The 12,301-nt window shown below is 61.2% G+C and overlaps 1 protein-coding gene across 1 annotated transcript in view; it reads right to left on the bottom strand.

The window, feature by feature from the left end:
• MAD1L1 (mitotic arrest deficient 1 like 1) overlaps positions 1-12,301 on the bottom strand; it is a 275,913-nt gene that overhangs the window by 40,598 nt on the left and 223,014 nt on the right. The window contains exon 15 of the mRNA XM_057315132.1: positions 11,080-11,170. Coding sequence (XP_057171115.1) covers positions 11,080-11,170 — 91 coding nt within the window. The remainder of the gene's footprint in view (positions 1-11,079; positions 11,171-12,301) is intronic.

The raw sequence follows: 12,301 nt of genomic DNA, 5'->3' as shown, positions 1-12,301 counted from the left end.
GGTCGGGAGGATCGGGGCAAGGAGAGTGGAGACAGCAGAGACCGTCAGTGTGTGCGCCCGTCTGCCATCCTCTCCCTGACGCACACGCCTCTTTGACTCTCTCGTGCCACCTCGCCGGCCTGCGTGCTCTCATTACACTGCCCCTGACCTCAGGCTCTCATCAGCAGAGGATGGTGAGCTCAGCAATGACAGCACACGGTCACCACCCTGATTTCCACCAGAGTTCTCCCAAAGGGGACTTGTCCTGAGACGCTTGTGAGCAGTCTGCAAGGAGCCAGGAAACACCTTGTCCAGTTAGGAAAGCTGGACGACGGCCATCGCCCTCCCCCAGACCCTGGACCTACGCAGTCAGCTGCTGCTACAGGGGCTACCCTACAGGCCCCCCAGAGAGGGGCTGCTCCAGTACTGGCATTGGCAAAACTCTGGGTGGGGGGCAGCAGAGGCAGGTGAATGGGGAGGACTGGCCACTGACTGTGATGGACCTTGGCTCAGCTGCCCAGCAAACAAGCCCACCAATGCTCCTGTCCAGGGGCTGGGCCCTCCGGAAGCTTCATCACATCAGGGCAGGGATACCAGACACCCACCTGAGCACCCAGGGCTGTGCTTCCGGGAGGAGGGGGAGGGACAGGCCTCCTCCCGCACGTGCTCGTCCTGCTGGTCTGAGGCCGCTGCTCAGGACACCAGCCCACCTGCCATCCGCAACATCACTGAGCGGGCCAGCATGGCCGCGCTTGGCTGGGCCGACGAGCAGAAGCTCTTGAAGTCGGGCGCCCCTGGCTGTCACGGTCTCCCCTTCAGAGAGAGCCAACGGCGGCCGCAGCCGGAGTCCTGCCCGCCTAAGCTGCTAAGAGCCGGCAGAGGCAGGACGAGCTGGCAGAGGCAGGACCGGGCCCGCGAGGGCAGAGAACCGCGGCGCCCACCGTCCTGAGCACTCACCACGGACACCAGGCGCTTCGCCCCTCCTGCTCAAGGGCCCCGCGCCACACGTGGCGGGAAGTGCTCAACAAAGCCACCCACGTTTTTTTTCATTGCAGTAAGATACACATAAAATTTACCACTCAAACCATTTCTAAGTGTCCAGTTCAGGGGCACTGTTCCCCCGTCCGGCTCTAGAACCTTCCATCCCCCACACGGAGACCCTGTTCCCGTGACGCATGGACCCCCACCCGCTCCCCCAGCGCTGGCCCTGCCGTCTACTCTGTGTGTCTGTGAGTCTGACGGCTCCGGGACCTCGTGTGAGTGGGGTCCCTGTGCGTGTCCTTCTGTGTCTGGCTGGTGTCCCTCCGCCTCCCGTCCTCGGGGCTTGTGCCCGTGCGGCAGGGGTCGTTCCTTCCTTTCTCAGGCTGAGGGACGCTCCCTGGACTGTGGGGATGTGGTTAAAATCAGTTACAGCATCTGTGGTGGGGCATCAAGAAGTCCCCACGTGAGGCAGCTCTTCTCGAATTCAGCATTTTGCCCATACACCGCCTCCACAAAACCAGCTTCCTGTAAGAGGAATTACGTAACCGGTCAGAACTTGCTTCCTCGTCGGGCTGCCGAGAGGCTCAGCGTCAACACGGCCCTAAGCCAGGACGTCTGTGGTCTGTTTCTTGTGGACCTCGTGTTGTCAGCAGCCGGGAATGCTCTGTGCAGTACTAGCGTCTCATCTAAAGGGAAGAGATGTGACTACAAAAAATAATCAAGACGATACCCATACACCGAAAAACCCAAATTCTCCAAGCAACTGTGACTCTTCCAGAACCTTCCGTGGAGAGCCCTGAGTGCCCCGGGAGGCTGACGCTCCTTGTCTTCTGTGCCACAGAAGGAAACCAAGAGCACGTGGTCCCGCCAGGTCCATGAGCCCCTCCCAACAGCCTGCTTCCTCTCCTGCGTGTCCCCATCTAACTGTTCTACTCGTGTCCACGCTTAGTCCATGTTTGTCTCTCCCCGCAGAACGCAAGCTCAGGGAAGTGGGGCCCTGGCTGCCTCAGCCTCTACCACCCGCCAAGCTAGAGCAGCACCCACACAGCAGAGCCCAGCGAGGTGGGCTGGCTCGCGGAGGGTCTGACACCCCACACCCAGCACCGGGCTGGCCAAATGACCGCTGCTCAGCCCGCGGGCCCCTCCTGCCCTCTGGCCAAGGCGGTGGTGCAGGGAACGCGTGGGGCCTGGTGACACGTTCAGAAGGAATTGTCACGTGCATAGGAAACAGCACCCCCAACCCCAGCAGAGCCCCCGAGTCGCAGCGAGGCCAGCAGGAGACGGGGCCAACGAGGGGAAGGCAAAGTGCGGACAGAGCAGGGAAACCCTGCGGGGCTGAACAGGCTGCCTTCCTGAAGCTCGGATTAGCAAAGCGCCTCCACACTGGGCTTTCTGTGGACCGCAGCCCCAAACACCCTCACTCACCAAACAGCGTTCCTGAGAGCAGAACCCACTGGGCTGCCGTCTTCCTCCCGGGCAGCCACACTTCTGTCACCACACACATTCCCAAAGGAAGCCAGTGGGGCCAGAGACGCCCGGACACAGCAGGGAGCAGGGAGGGCCCACGCTCCCTGCTCTGCAGACGAGAGCCCCCTTTCCTTAGTGCCAGTGCAGGCTGCCCACCGAACAGACGAGAACCACAGCCGCCAAGGGAGAAAGGGGCTCTGCCACCATGAGACACCCCAAAGGCTCTCTCTGCAGTGCCTGTGCCTGGCGCGGAGCGGGCGGAGGGGACACAGACGTGCACACAGAAAGCCCCTCTGCCACTCCTGCCCCTGTCTCTGGAGCACCTGACTTCTGCCAGAGGGGGGCAGTCGGGTGCCAGAGCCCACAGCGCCTCCATGGCGCCTGCCCCAGACTCATCTGCTCCCCTCCCACCACAAGGACAGTGCTGTAGGTTGTGGGGGGGGCAGACAGGGGACGGCCTGCCACCCAGCCTGCCACCCGCATGTCAACACGAGGGATGGGGATACAACCCTTCAAGCGCTGAGCAAAGCTGGCAGGAAAAGGAGAGCCGGCGCCCCCGCGGCAGCCAACCTCAGAGCCCCCATCTGGTGGGGCCGTGACTTCCGCCAATGTCAAGGGAACAGGAGAAGGGTGCTAGCTTCACAGGGAGGAAGGTGACAGGCTGTTAAAGGGGCCTGTGGAGGCCACCACCCACAGGGACGGAACCCTGCTGTGCGGGGTGGGGCCTGCTAGTCCTGGGACACTCGCAAAGGACAGAAGCCTGGGACAAGTGCTCCCTAAGCTGGCCCTCCTTCTGCCCATCCCGCCTCTCTGGTCACGGACGCCCCCCAACTCAACGGGAAAGCCCCACACTGCATCAGGACAACGGGTGTCTCTGGGGCTTGGGGCCTTGGTTCCCGGGAGGGACACGCGGGCGCCTCTGGGCACGAGGCTGCAGCTGGCTGAGCAGGGCTCAGGATCCATGGGCGGTCCTGCGACAAGGGCATAGCCTCTGCCATCCCGCGAGGACGAGGCTTGTGGCCGAACGTGCCGCCCTCCACCCACCAGCCTCACCTCACGGCCCGACACTCCAGACCCATTCTAAGAAAAATCAACTTGCCTAAAGATGACACCCACGACTTCTCATCACGCCCAGTCTCTAGGCTCGTAGAGGGCTGGGTGACTGGCGTGCTCGTCTACAAGCGTGGTGAGGAGCACGTGGAGGGGAAGACGTGTCAGCACGCAGTCTGAGGGCGGCAAGGCTGCCGGGGCCACGGACAGCGCCGTGCCACCGCTCCCCGTGCCACCGCTCCCCGCGCCGTGTGGTCCCAGTACAGCCAGCGGCAGAGCGGGCCTGCCCGGCGCCCTGAGGGTCACCAGGTGGAAAAGCCCATGTGCACGCGGGGCAGAGGGCCAGCCAGGCTGGCAGTCTGGGGGGTCTGAGGCCCCGTGGAGACGCCCACTGGCACCGGCTCACAGGATAAGAAGGGGCTGATTATTCAAGACACGTCACTCTCCTCATAAAAAAATCAGAAGAAATCAGTGCCTGTGGAAATGTCTGCACACAAGTGCGCATCAGCAAGGCGGCTGTTTTTAGTCCTCGGCGTTAATAAGCGTGAGCAGCCGGGCGCCACGCAGGGAAGGGAGGCTTGGGCTCTTTCCTCCAGCGTCTTGTTTTACACGTCCGTCCGCGAGTGCAGGCCCGGCGTACACGCCTGCTCGCTCACTCCGAGGTGGAAGGGCACACACGGCTGCCCCAAGGTGGGTCATAAACCTCCGGGGTGGAGCCCACAGTCCGCGTGTGCGCTCGTCCGGCCAGGACACTGACCCAGAGGTGAACGTGAACAAGAACGTGAACAACACCGTCCGAGTGTTCTGGGGGGGGCACAACGAGGGCCCCACATGCAGACACAGCAGCGTTCCCGTGCAGAGGAGTCCTTGTCCTACGAAGTCTGGCCCCAGAGCTTCACTCTCATCTCTCACGAAACCTCACAACTTCTACACTGGCGGGAGGAGCTGGAGATGTTCACTCCGGAGGGCACATAACGGTAAACAAGAGGTGAGGAAAACCCCGCTGGAGAATCACGGGGCAGGCAGCCCAGGACACATCAGCACTGGGAACGACCCAGACCCGGTGGCACGCGGGCATCCCAGACCCGAGGGGGCAGCCTCTCACAGCAGCGAGGACAGGCTTTGCAGCAAGTGGTCCTGGGGCTACGGGCAGGAGCCCCTTCTAGGCAACAGGCCGATGTCAGGCTTCATACCTCGTAAAACACCGGACCAAACCCAAATGCCACATCAGCCAGATTACACGTGAAAAACAAAACCGCTGTGGAAGAGCTCCTTCACGACCTAAGCCAAAGAAGAAACGTGGATAAATGCACCTATATAAAAACTTAAATATCAAAAACTTCTGCTCGGTTAAAAATGCCTCAAGCAAACTCAAGACTGATGATCAAATGGAAAACAGAGTCACAACTTAAAACAAAAACACCTCAACTCCTTAAAATTCAAAAACTCCAAGAAATCAACAGGACCAACAACCCATCTGAAAAACGGACCAAGGACATTAACACATACGAACGTACTTCAATGCCCTCACTCGTGTGCGTAATAAAAGGGCTGAAGGTTGAAAATACACAGGCCTCCCCCCATCCACCTGCGGCGTGACAGCGCACCCTTGGCAAGGCCGCGGGGAACCGGCACTCTCCTAGGCTGCGGTCGACGCCGTCCCACACCGGGCAGCGGTCACAGACAGGCCGCCGTGAGGCACCATCTGGCAGAATCTACCAAAATAAGTGCAGGCACCCTTCGGTCTCATGATCCCCCTTCTGGAAGTTCATCCTACACACACTCGCACACACGGAGATGCCATACCCAGGACACGCGCCGCAGCCACGTTTATGGCCACAGAAGGGGAGACGGCGCCCGTGTGGCCACTGACAGGCACCTAGTCCAGCACGTTACAGCACATCGCAGGGACGCAGCACGTGGCCAGAAGAAAACCAGTGCGATCTCCCAGATACGTTACGTGAAAAACGAACCGCAGAATGGTTTGAAAACAGGTCATCTTTTGAGTTAAAAGGGGGCAGGCCCTAAGAATTTGTCAGAAAAAGAACAACCAGCAGTCGAAGTTACCACACAAGAGGAATCCCACGAAACGCTTCAGGTACCAACTTCTCCAACCACCGCAGGACGCGGGGGCCCAACTGCTCACCCCCAGCTTCCTCCTGAGCCCGCCTTGCGGCCGCGCTGCCTGCTACCGCAACCGCGCACACGCGTCCCGCTCCGCTCCGTCATGCCCTGACACCATGAGCTGGGAGCCAGGCAAGGTTGCTGCCCGCAGAGCTCGCGGGCCAGAGGACTGACCCACAAACAGGTCCGGATGTGGGGCGAAGGCACTGCCCGAGCTGGCCCCATGGGATGGGCAGGCAGGTGGGCAGAGCTGGGGGCTCCAGACAGCGGTCGTGGGAGCCAGGGGTGCCAGCCTCGGCCAGGGGCGCTGAGGGGAAAGCCAGCTGGATGGCGGTGGGGCCCTGTGGTCATCACACGGCCACCCCAAGCTGTCAGGGCAGGAATGGGAGTTGATGGGGCAGCAGGACACACGGGCCTCTGCTGGGGGGACATAGGCGCAGCACATGGAGATCCTGGGACTTGGGGGATCTGCACAGGTCACCAGCTTCTGTGACCCCAGGCTCCTTCATCTGCTCGGAGGGAAGGACCACTCCCTTTCCTTCTTGACTATGAGGCCTTCCATGTGTGCAGCTAACGAAGAACCTAACTGGGCGTTAGACGCAGGGGTGAGGGGTGGCTCCCGCACAGCAGAGATTAGCGCCTGCCTATCGCAGACCAGCTGTGGCCACTGCTGGCCACTGTCAGTCTGGCATCCCTGTATTCCGGTCACCCTCTCTGGGACTCACCCTCCACCCAGGCATCCCCAGCCTTGGAGGGGTTCGGGCCCTCCAGGGACGAACTCCCAGAGAGCATTGCAGAAATGTGGGCAGAGGGCCAGCCAGGGGCAGGACAAGCCCAAGGGTGTGGTCAGCAGCCAAAGAGTCCACAGGGGAACACTCAGAGGGAGGAGGGTTCTGAGAGGCAGAGGTCAGGTCTGCTTTGGGCTCAGGGCTCCTGGCAGGTGGGAGCAGGTGGGGGAAGGGAGGGGAGAGGACGCCTGTCTCTGGGGGACCCAGGCCCGGGCAGGATGAACCTGCAGGTGGGAGGGAACCAGCGGGTACCTGGGGGGCCATCCTGTCCCAGCGTCAGTGGGGAGAGGGCAGCGGGGTGTAAGGAGTGCAGCTCCCCCCCCACCTCGTATTCAGGAAAAGGGAAGGCGTTGGAGGCCGGGAGGGTCTGATGAGACAGGACTGCTTGCCTGCTGACGCAGGGACGGGAGCGGGGACGTCTCCACGGGCACCATGAGCTTTCCGCTCACAGGCAACCCAGCAATTTTCTACCCACTCCATTTCCAAAAAAGATACTTATTTCAAATGTCACTGGGCTGCAGTCTGGTCCCTTTCCTGAGTAGCACTGCTGGCTTGCTACGGGTAGCCCACCCCCCCGCCCCGCCCTGGGGGAGCCGGCTTGCGGGGTGGGCTGGGGGGAAAGCGGGACCTGCGCCCACCCCTGACGGTCACCTGCCTGAATAGGCAGCGTGATCAGGCAGCACCGAGGGGCAGTGCGATGTGGGCTCCACTCCCAGAGATGAATTCTGCTTGATTACATGCATGCCGAAACATTTACAGGGAAGGGTGCAGATGTTTGCAATTTGCTTTAAAATGCATCAAGAAAATGTAAAAGCATTGATGGGTGGCGAGGGGTGGCATCATGAGGCCCCACAGTGAGACGCTCGTGCCAGGACGCGGGTGGTGGGTAAGCGGGCCTTCGTGGTGGAATGGGTCCGGCTGTGCCGTATGTTGGAGAACGCTCACAGAGTGCTGGGGCAAATCCAGTGGGGCCGAGGGCAACGGAGCGCAAGCGTGCGGCCAGGCTGTGCTCTGCACACTCAGGTGTCCAGCCAGGGCCAGGGCTGCTGACGGATAAGCGTCTGCTGCCCCTGGCGCTGCCATGCGTCTGGCTCCCTCTTGCTGCACCTCCGGAGCTCTGTGTGACCCGCTGCTGTCACGGTCCCCAAGTCTGGCCCATTAGAAACACGAATGTGGAGAAGCGTGTTTGTTGTCAAGGGAAGGCACGGGGTGGCCGTGGTTCCACTAACACAGGGGTGGCAGCGGCCCTGTTCCGCTGGCGTGTGAGGTGCATGGCCTAGGAGCCGTCACCATGGTCTCCACAACGGCCTGAGACAAGGGCCACAGGCGGTGAGGGCCATAGCCAGCACCCACGCCAGTGCCCACCCACTGAGAAGAGGGCAATCGGAGCTCAGGACAAATGAGACGAGTCCTGCTGCCATTCCTCAATCATTCTCTTGGCTCTGGGAAACCGAGGCCCGTGGAGAGGTGTGCGGGGCAGAGGTGGGGTGGAAGGGAGCAGGGGGCCCAGGCAGGGAGGACCAGGGCCGTGGTTGCACTTCCCGCTCCACAGCCACTAGCCCCTGGCTCCGTGGCTCTTGGCTCCGGCAGCCACACGGGGAGCACAGGGGCGCCCCTGCCTCCAGGCCCAGACATCCAGACGGTCTGCTCACTCCCAGCCCTGGAAAACCCTGAACCCGGCCCAACCCGTCCTGCCTCTACAGATGGCATCTGTGAGTGAGCCACTCATGTGCTGACTGTGGGCCTCAGTTTCCCCATCTCTAAAGGGGGGCAGGCACGGAACAGCACAGTTTCCCTGGCAGCTGGTGGGAGTCCCCCTCCGTGGGCGGGGGCTGGGGGACGAGTGTGGGAACGGCGCCCTCCCCCCTCGCAGGCCTGCACCCCACGCCGTCCGGGCACCCGGGGAGCGCGGAGCAGCAGGCGTACACCAGGCTCGGAGCGGCGGGCGACTGGAGCTGTTTCCTCACCAACCAGCTGTGAACTAATTACGAGAAGCTCCAACTAGTGGCGCTCCCTCTCCGAGCATATGTTCCCAATTAAGTCAAACTGCAGCTGATTTTAATGACTCTTCCTTGAAGCGGCCCAACTTGCAGCCTCTCCTCAGAGGGAAGAGGGGAGAGAGGAGGGCGTGTGCACAGGAGCGCCCAAGCACCACGCTGGCTCCGAGGCCCCCCACCCCGCCGGCCGCACTGCACCCCTGTGCGTGGCCCAGAGGAAGCGCGGGGCTCGTTGGGCAGCAAGGGGGAAGACACCTGCGGCAGGCCTGCTGCTTCCCAGGCCCAGGCGCAAGAGGTAAAGGGGTGAGGTCTCTGCCCTCACGATGGAGAAGATGGGAAGTGTGGCAAGAGATGGACAGGAGCAAGTACTGAGTGCGAGGTGCGCTCAGATGTGCCGTTTCTTCCCCCCAGGTGCCCCCACGTGGCCATGGTTACCCTGAAGTTATAAAGGACGTACAGGGGCTCACATGGCCAAGCCCAACATGCCTAAGGCCACCCGGCCAAGGGACAGGACGGGGTTCCAGCTGAGGAGCCCACGATGCCCTCCTGTTTGTGTGCGTCCAAGTCACATTCACACCCATTTTGCTGCTGCCTGGACCTCGGCCCGACGCAAGTTCTTCCTGTCCACTCTGCATGACCAGCATGGCCGCTCACCTTGTCCTGACTGGCTGCCTTCGTTCCTGTCTGTCCTGGGGGGTCAGGGTTCCAGGCCAGAGCCCCCGTGCCTCCGCACCCTCAGCAGGGCCTGGCTCACAGGCGCTTGTCATGAGCCAGGCAAGGCGTCTAGGTCAGACAGAACTGTCGCTGCCAGGGCAGGCGTCCGAGCCCTGACGGTCAGCTCGGCCCTGGGGTGCCAACCTCTGCTCGCCCACAGCACCATACAACAGAGCCGGGCTGGGGCAGCCGGCGCAGGGAGCGGACCGGGAGCCAGGGAACTGGGTTCAAAGCCCGGTTCTGCCTCTCCTGCTGGGTGCCCTCGGCCGAATGACTGCCCCTCCCTGACTGGACGTTTCTTCATCAGGGCAACGGGGTAGCGGGACCTCCCGCCGAGGACCGTGGACACAGAGAGAGGTCTGCAGGGCACAGTGAAGGCGCGTGGCCGAGGCGGGTGCCAGTTATGACCTCTGCAGTCCGGGATCCCCCCCTCACCATCATGCCGACCTTCCTGAGATGAGCCCCATTCTAGGTGCAGGGACGGCCCTCTCAGATGTGAGCTGCAAGCGGGAACTTGCAGAGGCTGTCACGGCCCTCCTCTTGCCACCTCTCAAGGTCAGTGACGGCACTGAGGCAGGACCAGCAAACGCCCCCAGGCCTGGCTGCGGGACACCCGCCGGAGCAGAGGAGGCAGCGGTGCGCGGCTATCTAGAAGCCTCCAACACCCACCCCTCTGCACATCAGCCCGCCATCCCTGCCCCAGGGTCGCGGCCGAGGCTCAGGGAGCACCGCCACATCATCGCACACGCACCTGAGCCCCCAGCATGACGGAAACCGGGCCCCACAAGCTCTACCCCCTCGGCTGGGCTGAGGCCCCTGCTCAGCTCCCCGCTCGCTCCCACGGCGCGGACACGGTCGCCACTTGCCCCCGTGGGCGGGAGCCCAGCCCCTTGGTCATGAGCGGCTCCAGAACTTGCTGCAGGGCCTCCGCCCCACCTGAGGGTCGCGTGGAGCTCAAAGTATCTCCACCCAGGACACTAGAGATGGGAGGAGCACCGGACACCCCACCTCCCAGGACACTGGTGATGGTGGCGAACGTCCATCGGCCACCATGCTCACCTGCGCCTCACCCCACAGACCTTGCCAAGAGCCATGGAAGGCTCCCTGGGAAAGGCCTGGAAGCCCAGAGGCAGGAAAAAAGGAAATGAAAGATTTCTGCAGGACTCACTGCACCAGTCACGGGGGGGCCTGGGCAGCCGTCAGCCCCGCTCGCAGGCTGTGCCCGACCGGACACGCAGGAGACACCCGCCAACCCTGTTCTGACAGGGCCCGGCTGATGGGCCGCCGGGGTCGACCTGCCAACAGCCCAGCTCTCCCTTCTGAGGAGCGCAGCCCAATTAAACCAGTGCGGCTCCTAGAGCTGAACGCCGCCAGCCGCGGCTCCCAGCACCACACTTCATCAGAGTTGTCACTTCTCCCGACTCCAAGAATCAGTAATAAAACAGAGATTTGATTTGCCTCTAATAGGTGTCAAGATAAAATCAATGGCCTGTCCAAAATCTGGGTAATCACAAACCTGCAGGTCTCTGGCCGTGGAACGACTTAGACAAGAGGATAACAACGGCAAACAAAGAGTGGAACGGTGTGCACAGCAGTGTGACTGCACGGCGGCAGGCAGGTGGGCACGGGCCTGGATACCAATCCCAATCAGAGACGGTCCCGTGGGGATTCGCACCCACCACACCAGCCACGGGCCGTGGCCAGTACAGGGGGAGGGGAGAGGGGTGGAACACTGATGGAGCGCAGGACCGGGACCTGGGCTGGTGACACGCAGCCCAAAGGCAGGACACCCTCTCTGCTGGGCTCCGGGTAGGTCCCTGGCTTGGTTTAGTTTGATGAACCAGAAGACGGGATGTCTGTCGGTGCAGGAAGCACAGACACGGACACGCAGGGAGAAGCCAGGAGGGCAGGGCATGCCTGCCGGGAGAACGCCGAGTTCTGGGAGAAGCCTCCACCCATGGCCGCCCGCCAGCACGCACCTGCAGGGTGAACCGCTCGAGCTGCATTTCCAGCGTCTTCTTGTCTTCTTCCAGACGACTGCGCTCCCCTTCCAGCTCCTCAATCTTCAACCTGCAAGAAGAGCCGGACCATCAGGACATACACCGCAGCCCACACATCCATTCTGATAGACGGGGCTCTGCTGGGGGGAGTGTCTCATGCAGGCCGGGAGTGCAGCCCACGTGCCTGTTCTGACCAAGAGGGTCAGGGGGTCTTCACTGACCACAACTCAGGGTGGGGGGGGGAAGGGGGAACGCTAACCAGAGGCAGGACGGGTAGGAGCCTGCACGTGTCCTGTGTCTGCTGGTCCACTCCCAGGGGGCGTGACCACATGTCACAGAGGACACAGAACCACGGACAGGGCCTGAAGAGAGATGTGGGCTGGGGAGGGAAGCTAGACTGGGGGGAAGTAGGCTCAGGGGACGATGAAGAGTCCCTCCTCTTTCATGGGCCCAGAGGGCACGCAAAGGCCAGTAGTCGACACATGGGCGTGGCAGGCTTCAGCTCACTGTAAGAAAGTCTTATTTTTGTCTTCATTTTTTTTAAAGTTAATTTTTGGAAAGGCCCTCTATTCATGTGATTTAGAAATCAAACAGTGTGTCCAGGAAGCAGTGCCCAGCACGTACACAGACTGAGGAACAGGGCCTTCCCCATGCGTCAGCCAGAATGGAAAACTCACATTTCATGGATTATTCAGGAAGGTCTTGGCTCAGGAGTGAGAGATAATTATCTCTAGACTGAGAAGTGCTCCAGGATGGCCTAGCAAATCACACAAGATCTGAAAGGACCAAACTCTTTCCAAGAAACCTAATTGCATCTCTGAAAAAGCTCAGGAAGATTTATATGAATACAAAACATTCAGAATCCAACAAGCCAAAATTCAGTGTCTGCCAACTAATCAAGGCCTAGCAGGCATTAAAAGAAGTAGGAAAATATGACCCATAATGAGGAGAATAATCAATCAATTGGAGCCGACCAAGGTTGGCAGACATCAAGCAGCATCCAAGGACATTAAAACGGCTACACAAAGTGTTGGGACATGGGAGTGACAGTTTGCTGTTCAGCGGCTTGGCCGGCGAAGGAGGAAAGAGCAAGACGACCCAATTCCTGGGGGGGAAGCCCCAGCATCCGAGCTGACACACACACCGGACAGGCTAATGACAGAGTGGACTCTGCAGGAGAAAGTTCACGCACTTGAAGACT

This window comes from Ursus arctos, unplaced genomic scaffold (genome assembly GCF_023065955.2).
Source record: "Ursus arctos isolate Adak ecotype North America unplaced genomic scaffold, UrsArc2.0 scaffold_2, whole genome shotgun sequence".
Lineage (NCBI taxonomy): Eukaryota > Metazoa > Chordata > Mammalia > Carnivora > Ursidae > Ursus > Ursus arctos.
This window is presented reverse-complemented; position numbering and strand designations above follow the sequence as displayed.